This window comes from Callithrix jacchus, chromosome 4 (assembly GCF_049354715.1).
Source record: "Callithrix jacchus isolate 240 chromosome 4, calJac240_pri, whole genome shotgun sequence".
Lineage (NCBI taxonomy): Eukaryota > Metazoa > Chordata > Mammalia > Primates > Cebidae > Callithrix > Callithrix jacchus.
Genome location: NC_133505.1, coordinates 47,474,829 through 47,491,508, shown reverse-complemented (window position 1 = coordinate 47,491,508; position 16,680 = coordinate 47,474,829). Strand labels below are relative to the sequence as shown.

At 46.8% G+C, this 16,680-nt stretch overlaps 1 protein-coding gene across 2 annotated transcripts in view; it reads right to left on the bottom strand.

The window, feature by feature from the left end:
- Positions 1-5,764: 5,764 nt before the first annotated feature.
- GLP1R (glucagon like peptide 1 receptor) overlaps positions 5,765-16,680 on the bottom strand; it is a 42,745-nt gene continuing 31,829 nt past the window's right edge. The window contains exons 13-14 of one of the 2 annotated variants that reach the window (XR_004741763.3): positions 10,878-11,101; positions 5,765-10,769 (exon numbers count right to left, since the gene is read on the bottom strand). Coding sequence is in view for 1 of the 2 variants with exons in the window: in XM_017970782.4 (XP_017826271.4) it covers positions 10,934-11,101 (168 nt within the window). In the remaining variant the exon portion in view is untranslated. Of the gene's footprint in view, positions 11,102-16,680 lie in introns of both variants that reach the window. The other variant, XM_017970782.4, reaches the window with a different exon arrangement.

The window sequence follows — 16,680 nt, the reverse complement described above, 5'->3', positions numbered from 1 at the left end:
AAAAAAGAAAGAAAAAGAGAAAAGAAGAAAGAATGAAAGAGAGAAATAAAGAGGAAGAGAAAGAGGGAGAGATGAGAATCTTGCTCTATTGCCCAGGTTAGAATGAAGTCTAAAAATGGGTATTAAAAACCTCTTTTATGCCAATAATTGTGCTTAACAATGGAGACAGGAAGGAATAAGGGAGGAAAATAACAAACAAGCAGCCAACCAATATTTCATTTAAAACTGTGAAATGCTATGCAAATGCTGAGGAGTGATTTACTCCCAATTATGGGGTCACTTTTAGAATAGGTGTGATATGATACTGAGAAAAATGTGTATTTTGTGGATTTGGGGTGGAGAGTTCTGTAAATGTTTATTAAGTTTACTTGTTCCAGGTCTGTGTTCAAGTCGTGGATATCCTTGTTAATTTTCTGTCTCGTTGATCTGTCTAATATTGACAATGTAGTGTTAAAGTCTCCTACTATTATTGTGTGGGAGTCTAAGTCTCTTTGTAAGTCATTAAGAATTTGCCTTATGTATCTGAGTGGTCTTGTATTGGGTGCGTATATATTTAGTATCGTTAGCTCTTCTTGTTGCATTGATCCTTTTACCATTATGTAATGTCCTTCTTTGTCCCTTTTGGTCTTTGTTGGTTTAAAGTCTATTTTATCAGAGACGAGAATTGCAACTCCTGCTTTTTTTTTTTTTTTTTAACTCTCCATTTGGTTGGTAAATCTTCCTCCATCCCTTTGTTTTGAGTCTTTGTGTATCCTTGTGTGCAAGATGGGTCTGGATGCAGCATACCAAAGGGTTTTGGTTTTTTATTCAATTTGCCTGTCTGTGTCTTTTGATTGGGGCATTTAGTCCATTTAAAGTTAGGATTAATATTGATATATGTGAATTTAATACTGACATTTAATGCTAGCTGGCTGTTTTGCCCATTAGTTGATGTAAATTCTTCATTATGGTGATGCTCTTTACCTTTTGGTATGTTTTTGGAATGGCTGATACTGGTTGTTCCTTTCTATGTGCAGTGCTTCTTTCAGAAGCTCTTGTAATCTATTGATCTATTGAAAGTCAGCCCTCAACACAAGGGTTGGATCGGGGTTTCATACACAGCAGAGCAGCTCCCCCAGAAGCTCTTGTAAAGCAGGCCTGGTGGTGATGAAATCTCTGAGTACTTGCTTGTTCGCAAAAAATTTTATTTTTCCTTCACTTGTGAAGCTTAGTTTGGCTGGATATGAAATTCTGGGTTGAAAGTTCTTTTCTTTGAGGATGTTGAATATTGGCCCCCACTCTCTTCTGGCTCATAGGGTTTCTGCTAAGAGATCTGCTGTGAGTCTGATAGGCTTCCCTTTGTGGATAACCTGACCTTTCTCTCTGGCTGCCCTTAGTATTTTCTCCTTCATTTCAACCCTGGTGAATCTAACGATTATGTGCCTTGGGGTTGCTCTTCTTGAGGAATATCTTTGTGGTGTTCTCTGTATTACCTGGAGTTGAGTATTGTCCTACCTTGCTAGGTTGGGAAAGTTTTCCTGGATAATATCCTGAAGAATATTTTTCAGCTTGGATTCATTCTCTTTGTCATATTCAGGTACACCTATCAAATGTAGATTAGGTCTTTTCACATAGTCCCATATTTCTTGGAGACTTTGCTCATTCGTTTTTACCCTTTTTTCTCTAATCTTGTCTTCTCGTTTTATTTCATTAAGTTGGCCTTCGACCTCTGATAGCCTTTCTGCTTCTTGATCAATTTGGCTGTTAAAACTTGTGCATGCTTCGCGAAATTCTCGTGTTGTGTTTTTCAGCTCCATTAATTCACTTATATTCCTCTTTAAATTGTCTATTCTCATTAGCATTTTGTCAAACCTTTTTTCAAGGTTCTTAGTTTCTTTGCATTGGGTTAGAACATGTTCTTTTAGCTCACAGAAGTTTCTTATTATCCACCTTCTGAAGCCTGATTCTGTCAATTCATCACACTCATTCTGCATCAGGCCTTGTTCCCTTGCTGATGAGGAGCTGCGATCCCCTTTAGGAGGAGAAGCATTCTGATTTCAGGTTTTTTCAGCCTTTTTGCCCTGGTTTCTTCCCGTCTTTGTGGATTTATCCACCTGTCGTCTTTGTAATTGCTGACTTTCCAATTGGGTCTCTGAGTGGATGTCCAGCTTGTTGGTGATGAAGTTTTTTCTGTTTCTTAGTTTTCCTTTGGTGGACACCCCTCCCCAACAAAGCTGGACCTTCCCTGGTTCAGTTGTGCTTGCTGTGAAACTCTCTTGTGCTTGCTGTGAAACTCTCAATCCTCAGCGCTTCCAATTGCTGTTTTTTTGTTTGTTTGTTTTGTTTTTTTGTGGAGGTTGGACCAGTTGAGCCCGATCACCTGGCTCCCTGTCTCAGAGCCTCCTCTTTTTTTTTTTAGTTGAACAGTTGACTCTCTCCCAGGTGTTCCAGTCACCCACTGAAAAGGTGCTGGAATCTGTATAATTTCCCCTGCGGTGACCCACTGCACCGGCTGAAACAGCAGCATTGAGATTTGTGGCACTTTTCTGCCTGGGAATCTCCCACTCTGGTTCCCTGCTTCAGTCCCCTTTTCAGTCAGCTGAATGGGCGACTCTGCCTTCCCAGAGCTCCAAACGCCAACCAAAAGGGCATCCAGTCCCGTATACTCTGCACTGAGAACTGCTGCACCAGGGCGCCAGCAAAACAGCCATGCCGTCCAAAAGAGTTGTGCTGGCGACCCATGGGGCTCCTCCTCTGGGAATCTCCTGGTCTGTGGGCAACAAAAATTCGTCTGAAAATGTAGCATCCACTCACTCACTGCACTTTCACTGGGAGCTACAATCCTGAGCTGCTACTAATCAGCCATCTTGGATCTCTCTCCCCGTCTGTATTTTTTTTTAAACAGAGTCTGTTTCTGTCATCAGTCTGGAGTGCAGTGGCATGATCTCGGCTCACTGAAACCTCCATCTCCAGGTTCAAGTGATTCTCCTGCCTCAGCCTCCCGGGTAGCTGGGACTACAGGTGTGCACCACCATGCCCAGCTAATTTTTGTATTTTTAGTAGAGATGGGGTTTCACCATGTTGGCCAGGATGGTCTCAATCTCTTGACCTCATGGTCCCCCTGCCTCGGCCTCCCAAAGTGCTGGGATTGCAGGCATGAGCCACCGTCTTCATCTGTATTTTTAACTCTACTTTTCCAAAGTATGTCATTGGAAGGACATTAATTTAACTTAACTAGGGGGAAATGTCTTTGCTTTGGTGCATGTCTCTAGTTTGGGTTCTCTAGTCTCCACTAGAGAACAGCAGGATTTGAAAGATGAAAGAGCTTGAGGGTGGTTTTATTGTCAAGTAGCATCTAATTGATGAGTACCAATGGGGTTTATTAAAGCCTTAAATTCAGTTTCCTAGGGATTTTGAAGGTTCAGAAGGGTTCTGGAGGGCAAAAATATGGTGGTAAAACACCTGGTTTTTACCAGGTATTAACATGTGACATACATAATGGTTACAAATTGTTGGATTGGAGCTAAAGTGTAAAGTAACCATGGCCTTTTTGTTGTCACTATTTAATTTGTGTAGTTGCCAAGGGTGTTTTTAATGCCACCTTAGGTCATTGGCATTAAGAAGTTTTGCATAAATATTATTTACTTCCTCAAGTCTATGCTCTTTCTCCCTAAAGATTTGGAAAGTTAAAAAAAAAGCCTGCCAATTGCCTCTGGGTGTTACCAGCCTGTGTTAGCTCTAAGGCAATCTATCTCTTGGCATGGGACTGCCCAGCGCTTATGATTCTCAGCTATTGATTTTGTTTGTAGTTGGAGGTTGTATCACAAATAAATTCTAAGGTCTATTGGTCCTACATGAGGGGGAGACATAGTAATTCATTCTCACATTTGTGCCCAGTGTCGTTGTGAAAAATATAAAGATCTTGTTGGATTCGCTCTAAGCCACAGGTCTTTTTCTCTTTCCAGAATCAGTGTGTTAGCTAAAATGACCTTTTGTACAGAAGAAACTACTCTATCACCACTTAGGATTAGAGAACACTACAGGGAAAGAGCTCAGATTTATGGAAGATGGAGTTTATAATGTTAGCTAGAAATAGGGTTCCTAACCTAGTTCCTTATCTTTTACCACTTGTAATTCTCATTCTTCTTTCCTCCTCTGCAATTTTCTCCTCCCTTTTACTACAGCCCTTTTTCCCATTTAAATAGTCTGCTATTTTTCTTTTTTCTTTATCTACTTATGTCCTGGCCTCTTCACCTTCTCTTCCTCACCTACCCTTCCCACCTTGGGGACACTCAGTTCTACTCCTTCCTTGTTGTCACACAATATTGGATCTCTGTTCCCATCTTCTCCAACCATCTGGCTACATTTGTTATCTAGTCCAGCTTGTGCTGCTGGTTTCCAGCCTCCCTCTCTGCCCCACCAGCTATTTCTCTACTTCTGATCAGGAAAACCTCACTGTTTTCAGTCTTTCTCTGTGTGTGGGAGGGAGGGTAGGGAAGGAAGGAGAAAGGGAGAAAGGAAGGACAGAGGAAGAGACAGAAACAGAGATTGAAAGAGACTGAACTGTCATATGTTTATGGCACAGGATTTTGAGAGGATAGTGAGGGAAGGGGACAGGAGTTCCCAAACCTTGAAAATGCTGATATGCAATGTCATGTGAGTGAGATCCTTCACAAATTCTCTGTGGAACTCAGTCCTCCCCATCTGCGGCTGCAGTCACTGGACTATGACTTTATATTGAATGTGAACATTAATGAGTCTGGAGGCCAAGAATTCTCACTTGTCTTCCCAGAGGCTAGGCCCCAGAACAGCAGAGCAGCTCCCCAACCTTCTTTCTTTAGGCTGAGGTCAAGCCCTTATTAAGCCACAGAGAAAGAAGGTGCACTTCTACCTGATTTATATTATTTGTAGTAGCTACCTAGAAATGTGATGGCCACTAATTGGTTTGAGTGGATGTTTTTCTGGAAGGCAGGGAGGGGATAAAAAGCCTGCTTTTTGGTCCTGCTAAGTGGAAGGGGAAGGATACAGAAAGCTAAGAGTATCAATAGGGGAGGGAATGAACTCAAAAGCAAGATTGGTACAGAGAAACAAATGCAAATATTACACCTGCCACTATCGGGAGCTGGCTGTAGATATAACTTGCTCTCAGGATAAGAATTATTCTTGTTTGAAAGGGACAACTACCACAGCTTGTCTAAAAAGCAGATTTTTTTAAGCTGTCAGGTAAGTACACTGACCTTAAAATAGGTGTAACTGAAATGGTGGGGGAATTAGGGAAATCTGCAATTCTTCTGCCCTTCCATAAGGGTGAGTTACAAATCTGGAGAGCGAGTGATTATTTAAATTGGAGAAAAGTTCATTTTTCTGAATATGAATCTCTCAACAGCAGTTCCACTCAGATTCTGTGGCTGGTTTGCAAACAAAGTTTATGCTTTTATGACTTTTTAAAAAAAAAATGGATTTAATGGACTGAGTTCATTTAGACAGGAGAGATCAAATGAATGAGCGGAATTAAAATACACACTCATTTGGCCATCAGTTATTGTTTAAGCCACTCGACCACCCAACTTCTCTAATTAAATGACATTGCAGTCCCTGCATAAAGGATGTGATGGATAAATTAGTACTTGGTAAGTGCTCTGAAGATGAAAATCACGGTGTGAGTAATGAACAGGGTTTTTTTTCCTTGGGCTGGAAATGGCATCTTTTGTGTTTACCCACTGCACCATGAGTCACCTGGACTGACATTGCAGAAAACTTCCTCTTGCAAAGGAAGAGAAAGAGAGACAGTAGAGACAGAGTTTTATTTGACTTACAAGGCAAATTAGGAAAGAGCGTGCATCCATTCACAGCTACACAACGAATTACACACGTTCACTACCTATAGAAGCTGGTCATATTTTACAGGAATTTATACATTAAGACATTGCATGGAAATGATCTTGTTTAAACATTCATGAAGAGCAAACATCCCCCAAGAGCAATGAAAAGAGAAATCTAGTTTTGTGCCTCCTGAGAGCTTGGCTTACCTCTCTGTTGGTGCATTTAAAGGTCTGCATCAAATCCCTGCAGAACCGATGGGATTCTGGAGTTTGTCTGCTTTGAGGAAGTGATGATTATTTTAGCGAGAGGAGCTTAGAACTGCAGGTTTGGAGGTAAAGTGTGAACTGTTTGGCAAGATCAAGCACTGGCTATCTGGGGTGAATTTTGCCCTTTCCTCAAAGTCCCCATTGGCTCCCCCTGCAAAGAACTCAACTTTTTATACGTTCCAAACTGTGGAGAGACCTCTTTTCTTACCACATCTAAACATTCTCATTTAGATATGTTTTTCTTGTCCTGAATTGCTTTGACACAGCAATAATTAGTCATGCTACATTGTCTAAGCTGACTAATTACTGATAGTTTGGCAGGCCCCATCAGAAAGGTTGCATCACCCAGTGTAAGTTAGGATCCAAGCTGATGGCTGCCACGCTCCTCATTGCACCCGAACGTAGAATGAGGTGCATCCTTTTCAGCCCTAACAGCACCGCACTCTCAGCTGTACCCCCAAATTGGTCACAGCTGAAAGAACAGCACTCATAGTATGGCTAGCAAGGTCACCTCTTCCTGAAGCAGCAGTGGGGGAGGAGGAGTGCGGGGAAGGAAGTTGGATGCATCAGGGCAAAAATGGAGCCAGTGCTAGATAAGGTCCTGGAAAACAGGCTAAAATGGCCAAAGAAGAGAGAAAACTCTCCCCGCGGAAAGATTCAGATATATAAGCAAAGTCCAAGAGGCTTGGGGAATTATTGGAAAACAATTACGCTTATCTGCTTCCTGCCAGTCTGTAGTCATTGACAGAGTAGAAGTAATTATGGATACTGAGACACACTGTGGCACTAAGTAAAGTGTTCAAAATTAGACTGCTCAATAACGCTTCCTTGTCTCGGCCCTCCGTAGGGCCAGAGAGTTGGTATGGGCCAGCAGGTAACAGTGTAGGGGCATGGTAATGAGGTTGGCAGAAGTTTCTCACTTAGGCTATTTTCTTTCCCAGGGGAACTCACTCCAGCCGCAAAAAGGGGGGGAAATATTAGAGTTGATCCCTAATTTGGTTTCTGCTGAATGTTTAGCACGTCATTCACACAGGTAGGTGTCTTAGCAAAGTAAGCCTCTGTATTTTATTGGAGAATTTTTATAGTTTGCCTCATAGGAGCCAAAGCAGGGTCAGCACTGTAGATTAGAATCAATTCAACAGAGGGAAAATAAACCTTTGGAATAGATTTTGCCTTCCCTGAGCACGTCGCAGGCATTAGCAAATAATGGGAGCCCTGTCTATGCATGGAGAGGAAGCATCTACCACTTAGACTCCCAGCCTGGGGTGTGTGGTCCTGTGACCTGCACAGTGGGTGTGATGATTCTCGAATCATCATCTCCTAACTTTATGCTGCAATGCACAGAAGAAACATGCACACACATACACATACACGCCAGCACACAATATTCTTTCCTTGCAGAAGAAAGAAATGGGAGGGAATGAGGAGGGGAGATCTCCTGTCTGTGAGCTGCTGGATAGAACACAGCCAACCCTGATAGGAGTGGCCAAGACCTTCAGAGCATGGATGGGAGTTGACTCTATTTTCCCTTCATGGTGCTGTACCATCTTTGCTAGGCTACAGTTGCCATTTGCTAGCTGTCTCCAAATTCAGAGAGTTCTAAAGAGGTAAAGGGGAGGTTCAAGACCTTTCAGGTGCTTTTAGTACACTCTGTGTGACTATCAGTACAACTTTTCAAACACACATAGAGGCATCAGAAAAAAATTTAAGCCAGTCCATTAAAATAGTGCTGGAATTGCTATCCAAAATGGTTCAGGTGCTGTTTCTATGCATATGTGTGCCCTGATGCATTTCATTTCTTAAGTTTAAGACAATGATGAATGAGGTACCAGAGCAAAAATAGGAAAGTACATCCTTCCCCTCCTCTCACCAGTATAAATTATAAAGGAGATGACACTTTCACCATCTGATGAGTCTACCTTTGCTACTGTATTTCCTTTTCAGTAGAATTTCCAGATAACACCACTGACTTTTACTTAGAATATCTTGAACAGCTATTTATAGTTTTCACCTATCCTTCCCAGAGGCTTCACTAGATTGTGAGGCTTGTCTGGGTCCTGGCCCAGCTCAGCTACCCTCTAGTGTTGTGCCCTTGGGCAAGCCACCCTCTGCAAGCTTCATTCCTCAATCCTGCAGATCTGGCCGGAGGGATCACCAAGGTCTTTCTCTGCTCAGAGTCTCCCAGATCTCCAATGATGTGGTCTACAGCATGAGGCACCTGAGACCATCAAAAATCATCCCTGCAATCCAGAAAGTCATTTTAAAGGGAAGGCAACTTTGCAATGTAAGTGGTTTGTTTCAGTTCTGTGATTTAGCTGCTTGAAAGACTGAAATGGCAAAGACAAGTCAACAAAATACAAGCCCCGAACAAGTCTGAGGAAGCTGGCCAGAGTGCTGAAGTCAGCTGCTTTTCACAACAGCCATCAGACCTTGCAGCTGCAAAGCTCAAACAAAAGCAGCGCCTACACCCTGCTGGTCAGCAATAGTACCCCAGGACAGAGGCAGCCAGAGAGTTCTCAGCAAGCTCCAGGCGTATGGCATTAGGCATCAGGCATGTAAACAGCTGGTGGAATTTCAGAGTACATTGCATTCGATAGTTCCCAGACCTGTTGAAGCCATATTTAGTTTAGGAGAGCTTAGAAATAGTGCAGTGCCATTCGAATGACTATTAATAGCTCTGCGGGGCTTGGAGCAAAGAAAAGATTTCTTCAGTTCGGTATCCAGTATGTATTCATGAAGGAAAAACTTCCTCCATGTTAAAAAGGCTTGGGTGTGGGGGTCTGATGAGCCTTCTCAAATCAGGAATCACCAATTTCAGTTGGGAAGAGAACTCTACTTACAGTTTAAATCAAATGGTATGAGCTTCCCAGGTGCCTAACCAAGCACTTTCTTCCCTACAATCCCTCTCCTCAGCAACTTATTTCACACATTATATCATTCTGTTTCTTTGTTCCTGTATAATGTAATAATGATTCTGAAAATCCTCAGTTTATCCAAAACTGAAACACTTGCACCAGAATTGTGCCCCACACCAAACCCACTGGTGCTCACCTTCACAAACAGACAGCAAATAAGGGGTGCCATTGGGAAGCAGGAATGTGCACCGGCCTATACTGTCTCAGTCAAGGCTGCCATTTACACAATTCCTTTCCTTAGCCCGAGGTGCAACTTCCCTATTAACATAGACATCACTTCACTGAAGCTGAAGTAGAAGAAATGTTCTGCTTGATGTGTTTTATATCCTGTTATTTTCCTTGCACGTCACGTGCCTCTCTGAGGGGCACAGGAGAATGTCTGTGGTAAGGTTTTGGGGAGGGTTCCCACCATTTAAAAGCGAGGGAGAGGCCAACTCATAAAGGACTCTGTCAGACCCCTCTTCTCTCCCCAGAGGTCCTAACTCTCAAGAGCTCTCTCTTGCTCCAGAAACTTCCTTTGCATCCATGAACTCCTTGCCAGCCTCTCTAGGATGGCCGTCTGTCTGGGTATCTGCAGTGCTGCTGTGTCACCATGGCTGGGGGCTTCCTCACCATGGCTGGATTGATAGGTTTCCCCATCCAGCCTTTCTGCTGTTCATTATTTGTGGGGGAGGCTGGCAGCAGGACAAACCTTAATTAGCTCCAGTGTGAGCGGGTCAAATCAATGACTACTGCACCCCCCGCCAAACAACATCACAACAAGCATGATTTCACTCATTTCCAATAGATGGGAGAAATCAGAATTGCCTGCTTGTGCACACAGTCTATTCACAGCAATAAAGAAAAGTGAATGAAGTATATACAAGCTCCCAAGGGGGTGAATTCCAAAGGTGGGGGGCGGGGCCTGCCTCCATGGTGATGATGGGGACTATTGGCTTCCCTAGGAGAGTCTCTTCATGATCACATCCCCTCAAGTTAGAGAGGATATCCAAATTCTCACACAAGAGACAGCGTGTGGTCACAGATAGAAATTATTTCCAAGGAGAGCTGGAGGCAATGTCTCTCCTGGCCCTCTGGGCTCCTGGAAGTGGCAGATTACACCCACAGTCTGGACATTCCTAACATACCCCTAGATGAACCCCAGAGGATTCTTGAGCGTCTTTAAAACAGACTTGGGAGCTCATACCCTAGGGCTGGGCTCCCTGGTGGCAGGCCTGCCGTGATTCTCTGGGCATGGCAGGGGCAGGCACCAAAGCAATTCAAATACCTGGAGGAGGAGCAGTCATCTTCTCAATGCTCATTCTTACCACCACCTACAGCCATTTCCAGAAAAGTCTGCTGGCAGTGCTCCAAACAAAGCCCCTCAAAAAGAAACTGGACAGTGAGATGAGGGTGCAAGCTGAGGGAAATAAGCAACCCAGACACACAAACAGCTTCCCTTTGAGAGGAGATGGGGAGTGGGGGTGCTTCCAAGTGATGCAAGCACAGGAGGCTCCCGTCACTCCAGCTGTGTTGGGCTGAGATTAGAAGAGCCACTTGCAGAACCACCTCCTCTTGCAAGCCCCAGGTTCACTAATAAGCCATTGACCTTGAGTTTGAGTCTGGGGTTGATTTGCGGCTCTGTCTGGGGGAACCCCAAGGGCCTGTGGCTTCACGGGAAGAAATCCTCCTCATTTTCACAGTGTTCATTTTTCCTCTCCGCTTGCCACTGTGATCAAATTAGGAGGCTGCTGCTTCTTGGAGAAAATGTGTCCATGGTCCCAGGAGGCACTGCCCATTTACCTGTCTGATGGGTTTGGGGAGGGAAAGCAGGATGGATGTGTGTGTGTGTGTGTGTGTGTGTGTGTGTGTGTGTGTCCCTTCCTTCCCCTGTCCCTGGGAGTGTCTCTCCCACCTGGAATGGCCACCCGGCCAGCAGCAAGGACCCCAGAGAGGGCAGGCGCTGGAGTCTCAGCTGCAGGAGATTTGACAGGTGGCTGCATACACGCTGCTGCCCACCGTGGCCCCGCTGCTTAGGCTGCTGGTGGGACACTTGAGGGGCTTCATGCTGCTGTCCCTCTGGATGTGCAAGTGCTCCAGCCGCCAGCGCTCCCAGGACTTCCGAAACTCCAGCTGGACCTTCCATGGGAAAAGAAGAAAAATGAAAGCCATCATGCAAACCAACTGCTCACAAAATGGCCCTACTATTACATTAGTGGGGAAGGGAAAAAAATCCACTGCATTATGTTAAGAGACGCAAGTCAAGGCCTTCGGGCGCCTAAATTAATATCCCAATAAAATTGTTGATCGTTGTCTCCTGTTTTCTGCATCTCCTCAGGAGAGAGATCAGGTTGATGACCTAATTGGTCCTTTCCATCTCTAAACGCTGTGATTCAGCTAAGTACCTTTTACAATCCATCACAGTGTTATTTAACGGAAAAGAAAGAGAGGGAGGGTGAAATGCAGGGAGACAGGAGATGGGAAAGAGAAGAGAGACTCCGTAGATTGCACAATCCCAATTTCAGGTTGGATGATGGAGAAGGGGGACAGCAACCCCCAACCCTCCTGGAGTCTACAGCAGACCCTTCTATACTCTCTGAGGGCTTCCATCCAGGCCCCAATACCTCACAGGGGAGGAGGGAGGGAAGGAAGGAAGGTGGCTGAGACGTGCAACAGCAGGGAGGAAGGGGCAGCCGATGAGGGCTTCTCAACTGATGCCATCCAGAGAGACTGCAGTGACCATGGGGGTGCAGCCCAGGGGAGCTCAGTCAGTCAGGATCCCTGTTGTGCTATGCTCTGGCTTCCCCAGGAAAAGCCTCTCAGGAGGGCTGATGCTTGGGGACCAAATTGTTGGGGCAGAAAGAGACAAATCCAAGTAACACAGTGGAATCCCCATCCCTTGAGGGTTTGTGGCAATGCTATGGCTCCCTGTGGTGACCAGTGATTCTGGTCCCCGGAGAGGCCTGCTAGAACCTGTATAGCTAGTCCTAGGGGGTCTGGACTGCTCTTCTGGGTGATGTTCCCATAAATTTGCTTTCCAAAGCTTCTTTGAAGTCCCCGCCCTTCCCACACCAGAGTGTCTGGGGTCTGGGCCCTTCCCTTTAGGCCAGATCACCAAGAGAGCCAGCTGCCAGCAGCTGTGGATAAGGGCCCAATCTCCCCCACCAGCCCCTGTGCAAACAGCCCTCCTCTCCTCCTCCTTTGTCACCCATCCAGCTATGCCCAGCAAGATGCCTGGTATGGCTGCATGCCATCCCTTAAAAGAACTTTTTCTTCACTGAGTAGAGCTGAGATGGCCCAGAGGCTGCCTGCCAGGATGACGGCAGTATCCCATGCAGCATCAGGAGCCCAAGCTTGGGTGGGGGGCGGGGGGAAGGAGGCTGAGCAGACACCACCTACGGCCACCCTGTTGTGTTGCCAGCTCCCTGCCAGGCAAGCCTTTGTGAAGAGATCACATGTTGACAGCTGGAGTGGGGGCCCTGAGTCCAGTGGTGGCCCCCATTTGTGCAGCTACAGGGAGGCCAGTCTTGTTTCATAGCCCTTCCACGGGGGGGGGGGGAACATGGTAAACTGAGGCACACCCCCGGAAAACCATCTCAGAGACCAAAGAGGTTTCAGGGACACCTGCAGGACTTCTCAAAGTGATGACACATGGTGTCTCCTTCTTCCCCCATCTCCCTCAGAACTTTTCCTGAACCTCTGCTGTGACCCCTGTAATCACAATTGTCCTTGAAAACCACCATTTATTGGGCACTTACTGCATGCCCAGCATTTTCCATTGATGATCTTAGTTAAATTTCACATTGACCCTGCAATGTAGCTCCACATTTAAAGATGAGGAAACTGAGGCACAGAGTGTTTAAGTATTTCCCCAGGTCGCTCAGCCAGGATTCGAACCTAGATCTGGCCTGATTCCAAGTCTCGGCTCCTAACCGCTGGCCTCCTGCTTGCGCGGCTCTTGAGGTCCCGGTTGTCCCTTGTGCATTTCTTCCCCACTCAGCTGGGAGCACATCAGGGGCCAGGGCCACATCTTCCTCATCTCAGTGTCCCTGAACCTAGCACAGTGCCCAGCAATGAGCGGGTACTTAATACCTATGTTTTAAATGAGCCAAATGAATGAGAACATAAACGAGCATCTCACATGGGGTTCCTTCTGTTCCGCAGCTATGAAAATGAACCAACCAAGACAACACTAGGGGAAAGCATCACCCTGGAGGGTCCTTGTCCCTCAGAGAACTCTGACGATGGAATGGTGGACACAAGTCAACAGTGTCCACAGCACCTGTGGTAGACAGAGTTTCCCAGTTTGTCCAGCACAATCACCATTCCCACTGCTGAAATCTGGAGGGGCAGGCCAAGGAAAATGCCACTTTTGTCTTTAAACATCCTGAGCACCTGGCCTGGCACTTAGGCCAGCATACTTCCTCCTCCACTATTGGATTTTATCCTCATCCCTGCCCTCGACCTCTGCAGTGCAGCACAATCCTCCTGACCACCCTCTCCAGCTGGCATCATGCCAGGCTCAGGATTTGGGGTGGATTGGGAAGCTCATTCACCTTCATTTACACCTGGGGAGACATAGGCAAGGGAGGCAAAATGACTTACCCCAGGTCACACAGCTCTGCAGTGGCAGGGCTAGGACCAGCACTCAGGGCTCTGAGTCACCCCACTGTGGCTCTCAGGCACAAGCTACAGCAAAACCACCTTCAGGCCTCCTCTCCCTGTCCCCACTCCCACCTGCCAGCAGCAGGCGCAGGCCTTGGCAGCCACACAGAACCAATATTCAAGCCATCTTTTCTCCTCAGGTCACAAGTACCTGGCATTGCCATGGCAACCCTGGGTCTGCAGAACAGCTCTTGTGGACAGAGGCCTCAGCCCAGAGCCACGTGTATTTTTTGTGGCCCAGTGACAATGATATATCTGCGCTTGTGCCTGGAGCAGCCAGGGAATGAGGAGTCTCGGGGTGGGGTTAAAGGAACTGGGTGTGCTCTGAAAGGAGACGGGTGGTGCTCTGAAAGTTTCTCCTGTTCTTGGAGCAGGGTCTCCAGGACCCCATGACACAAGCCTGGAAGATCCATGGGGAGATGCTAGCTGGGACCTATAGCCAGGCCTGGTCAGAGAGATGCAACTCTGGTGATTCAGGGTTAAGTTCTTTGCAAAGAACTATTTCCTTAAAAACGTGTGTCTATCCCCTTAAAAAGGTGGGCCAGCCATGGGTGGTGCATGAGGAGGGAGGTGATGAGATGACTGGGCTGGAGGGGATGGAATCTGGAGAGGCGGCTGAGCCAGGGGTCAGGGGAAGCTCTTTGTAATGGTGGCAGGAAAGCCAAGCATAATGTGTCTGCTAGTAGGGCTGCAGTGAGTGTATCAGAGGAAAGATGAAGGGGAAATGGGGAAGTGGGGGACTGAGGTGACAAGGTGGCAGGGCAGCAGGGAGCCTGTCTTTCCCCATGGGCCTCTGCTCTTCATCCCTGCACAGGGATACATGCCACCCTCTCCTGTCCCCATCACTACTGGGCTGGAATGGAAAGCAGCAGAGCTCAGGGCTGGGTAGCACATTATCCGGCTGGCTGAGAACATTCCTGAAGGGAAGGCCACCCACAGAGCTTAGGTTTTTGCACTTCCTCGTTTGTGTCAGTTTTAAAGAAATTCAATGTGAGGATCTGGCAGTGGAGGAGAACCAGGGCTGCTGAGTCTTCCTGCCTCCTGTGGGTCAAGGGCCTACTGGGTGAGGCCCTTCTCTCCTTCCCTGCCCTACCCTCCAAACTGAGCCCACTGAGTCTTCTGAGATCTGCCCCGGGGAGCAGCCAGAATCCCATTGCCTGGCCCTGCCTTCACCTCCCCAGCACTGGCTGCCCTGAGGTTTTAAGTGGGATCTTGTCCCCACCGCAGCCCACTAGATCTACCGCCTTCTAGCTATTGAATTAGGGCTACTCATTTCACTTTGCTGAGCCTTAATGTTCTTAGCTGTGAATTGGGGATACCATTCACAGCATTAGATGTAATGAGACGCTTTGAGCACCTTATATACAGCAAGTGCTTAAGAAACCTTGGTTTCCCTGCCTTTTAGTGATCTGAGGGCCATGCTTTCCACAGGAAGCCAGTTCAGCAGAGGCAGGAGGAAGCCTCAGGGACAGGGGAACATTCCTCTCCCTTCCCTTTCACCCAGCCTCATTTACTCTGCACAGCATCCTCTGAAATTCCCTAGGCCCCTGTATCTTCTGAGAATCACTGAATATTGATTTCTAATAGCAATTGCTTACTGAGCATCTGGAGATGGTGGGGTGTGTTTTTTCACGCCAAGCAGCAGCTGTGATGAGCTAGGATGGGCCTTCAGCATCCCACCTTGAAGGAGGGATCTGATCTCAGTTCCCCTTTCTCACCTTTTTCAGACTTTCTTAATCCTCACAGGAATCTCAAAGGTAGGCATTATCACCCCCACTTTGTAGATGAGCAAACTAAGATTCAGAGTGGGCATGTAAAGTCATACAGCTCATTAACTGATGGGGCCTAGATCAGACCAAATAAGCCGCCAAAGCCCACAGCCTTGCATCTTTTCTGCTACATCACATTGCTTCTTTGAGCCATCTCATAGCTCCCTGCAATACCCAGGTCTCCACCCACTGCCCCCTCTGTATCCCCCACACCCATAGAAAAAGACAAGTCTATATTAATGTGCTGACTCCAAGATCCCTGAGCTCTGGGATTCCAGGCTTAGTGACACAGAAGTCACACAAAGAGCCCCAGATATTTGAGGATCAGTGTCCCTGGGTCACCTGAGCCACAGCCCCACTAGTGCAAACCCTCATCTGGGCCTGAACGGAGTGACAGTCCTCAGTTTCCTCCCAGACTATGGGGTGGACTCCTCCACACTGGTGGTTAATCCAGGGACCCTGGTGCTGCCCCTACCATTATTATTTGTTTTCCCCTCAGGAAGGAATTTGGAGGACGGGGGTGCTGTGGCATTTATGATACCCAGCCCAAAGATGAGTACCTTGGAGGAAGGAGCCTTTCCCAGCTGCCCACAAACACAGGCACGCTCTCCTCCCAGGAGCTGACCATCTCAAAGATGGGACGGAGGCCTGCAGTCCTACAGGCATCTGCAGGAGAGGGTGTTGGGCCAGCAAGAACCCCCTACTCCCACCCTAACACCAGAAAGCCACCCCCTTGCCCATAGTGAGCCAGGGCTCTTGCCTGTGTGTCTGAAGAATGGGGTGCTTCCTTCTTTAAGGCAGAATTAATTTGAGTCCTGGCTCTGCCATGACACTATTTCCACACTTCGTCTTAGCCAAAAGGCTGAGAAGTGATGTGTGCCACTATTTCCAACCCAGGGCAGGTTTCTGATGCTCTCTGATCTTCAGTGTTCTCATGTATAAAAATGGGAAGATGAAATAAGAATTTTAGCAGGGTTTTTTTGAGGAATGTTGGGGTCATAATTAAATGAAATTGTGATTATTAAAGCCCCAAGCATGTGGCTTGGGTATGCATGCGTTGAATCACTTTGTAAGTGACAGTCACCACCACCAAGCAAAGGGGGTCATTCAGGACCCCCTTAACATGAGGCTGGGTCTTCCCCAAGCTCACATACCATAGGATGTGTCTGTACATGTATGTGTGTGTTATGTGTATGTGTATTCATGTGTGAGAGACCCATGCACAGAAAACCAAATCTGGACAAGATGCCTCCTCAACCCTAGGGCCTCAGTGGGGTGAGTAGG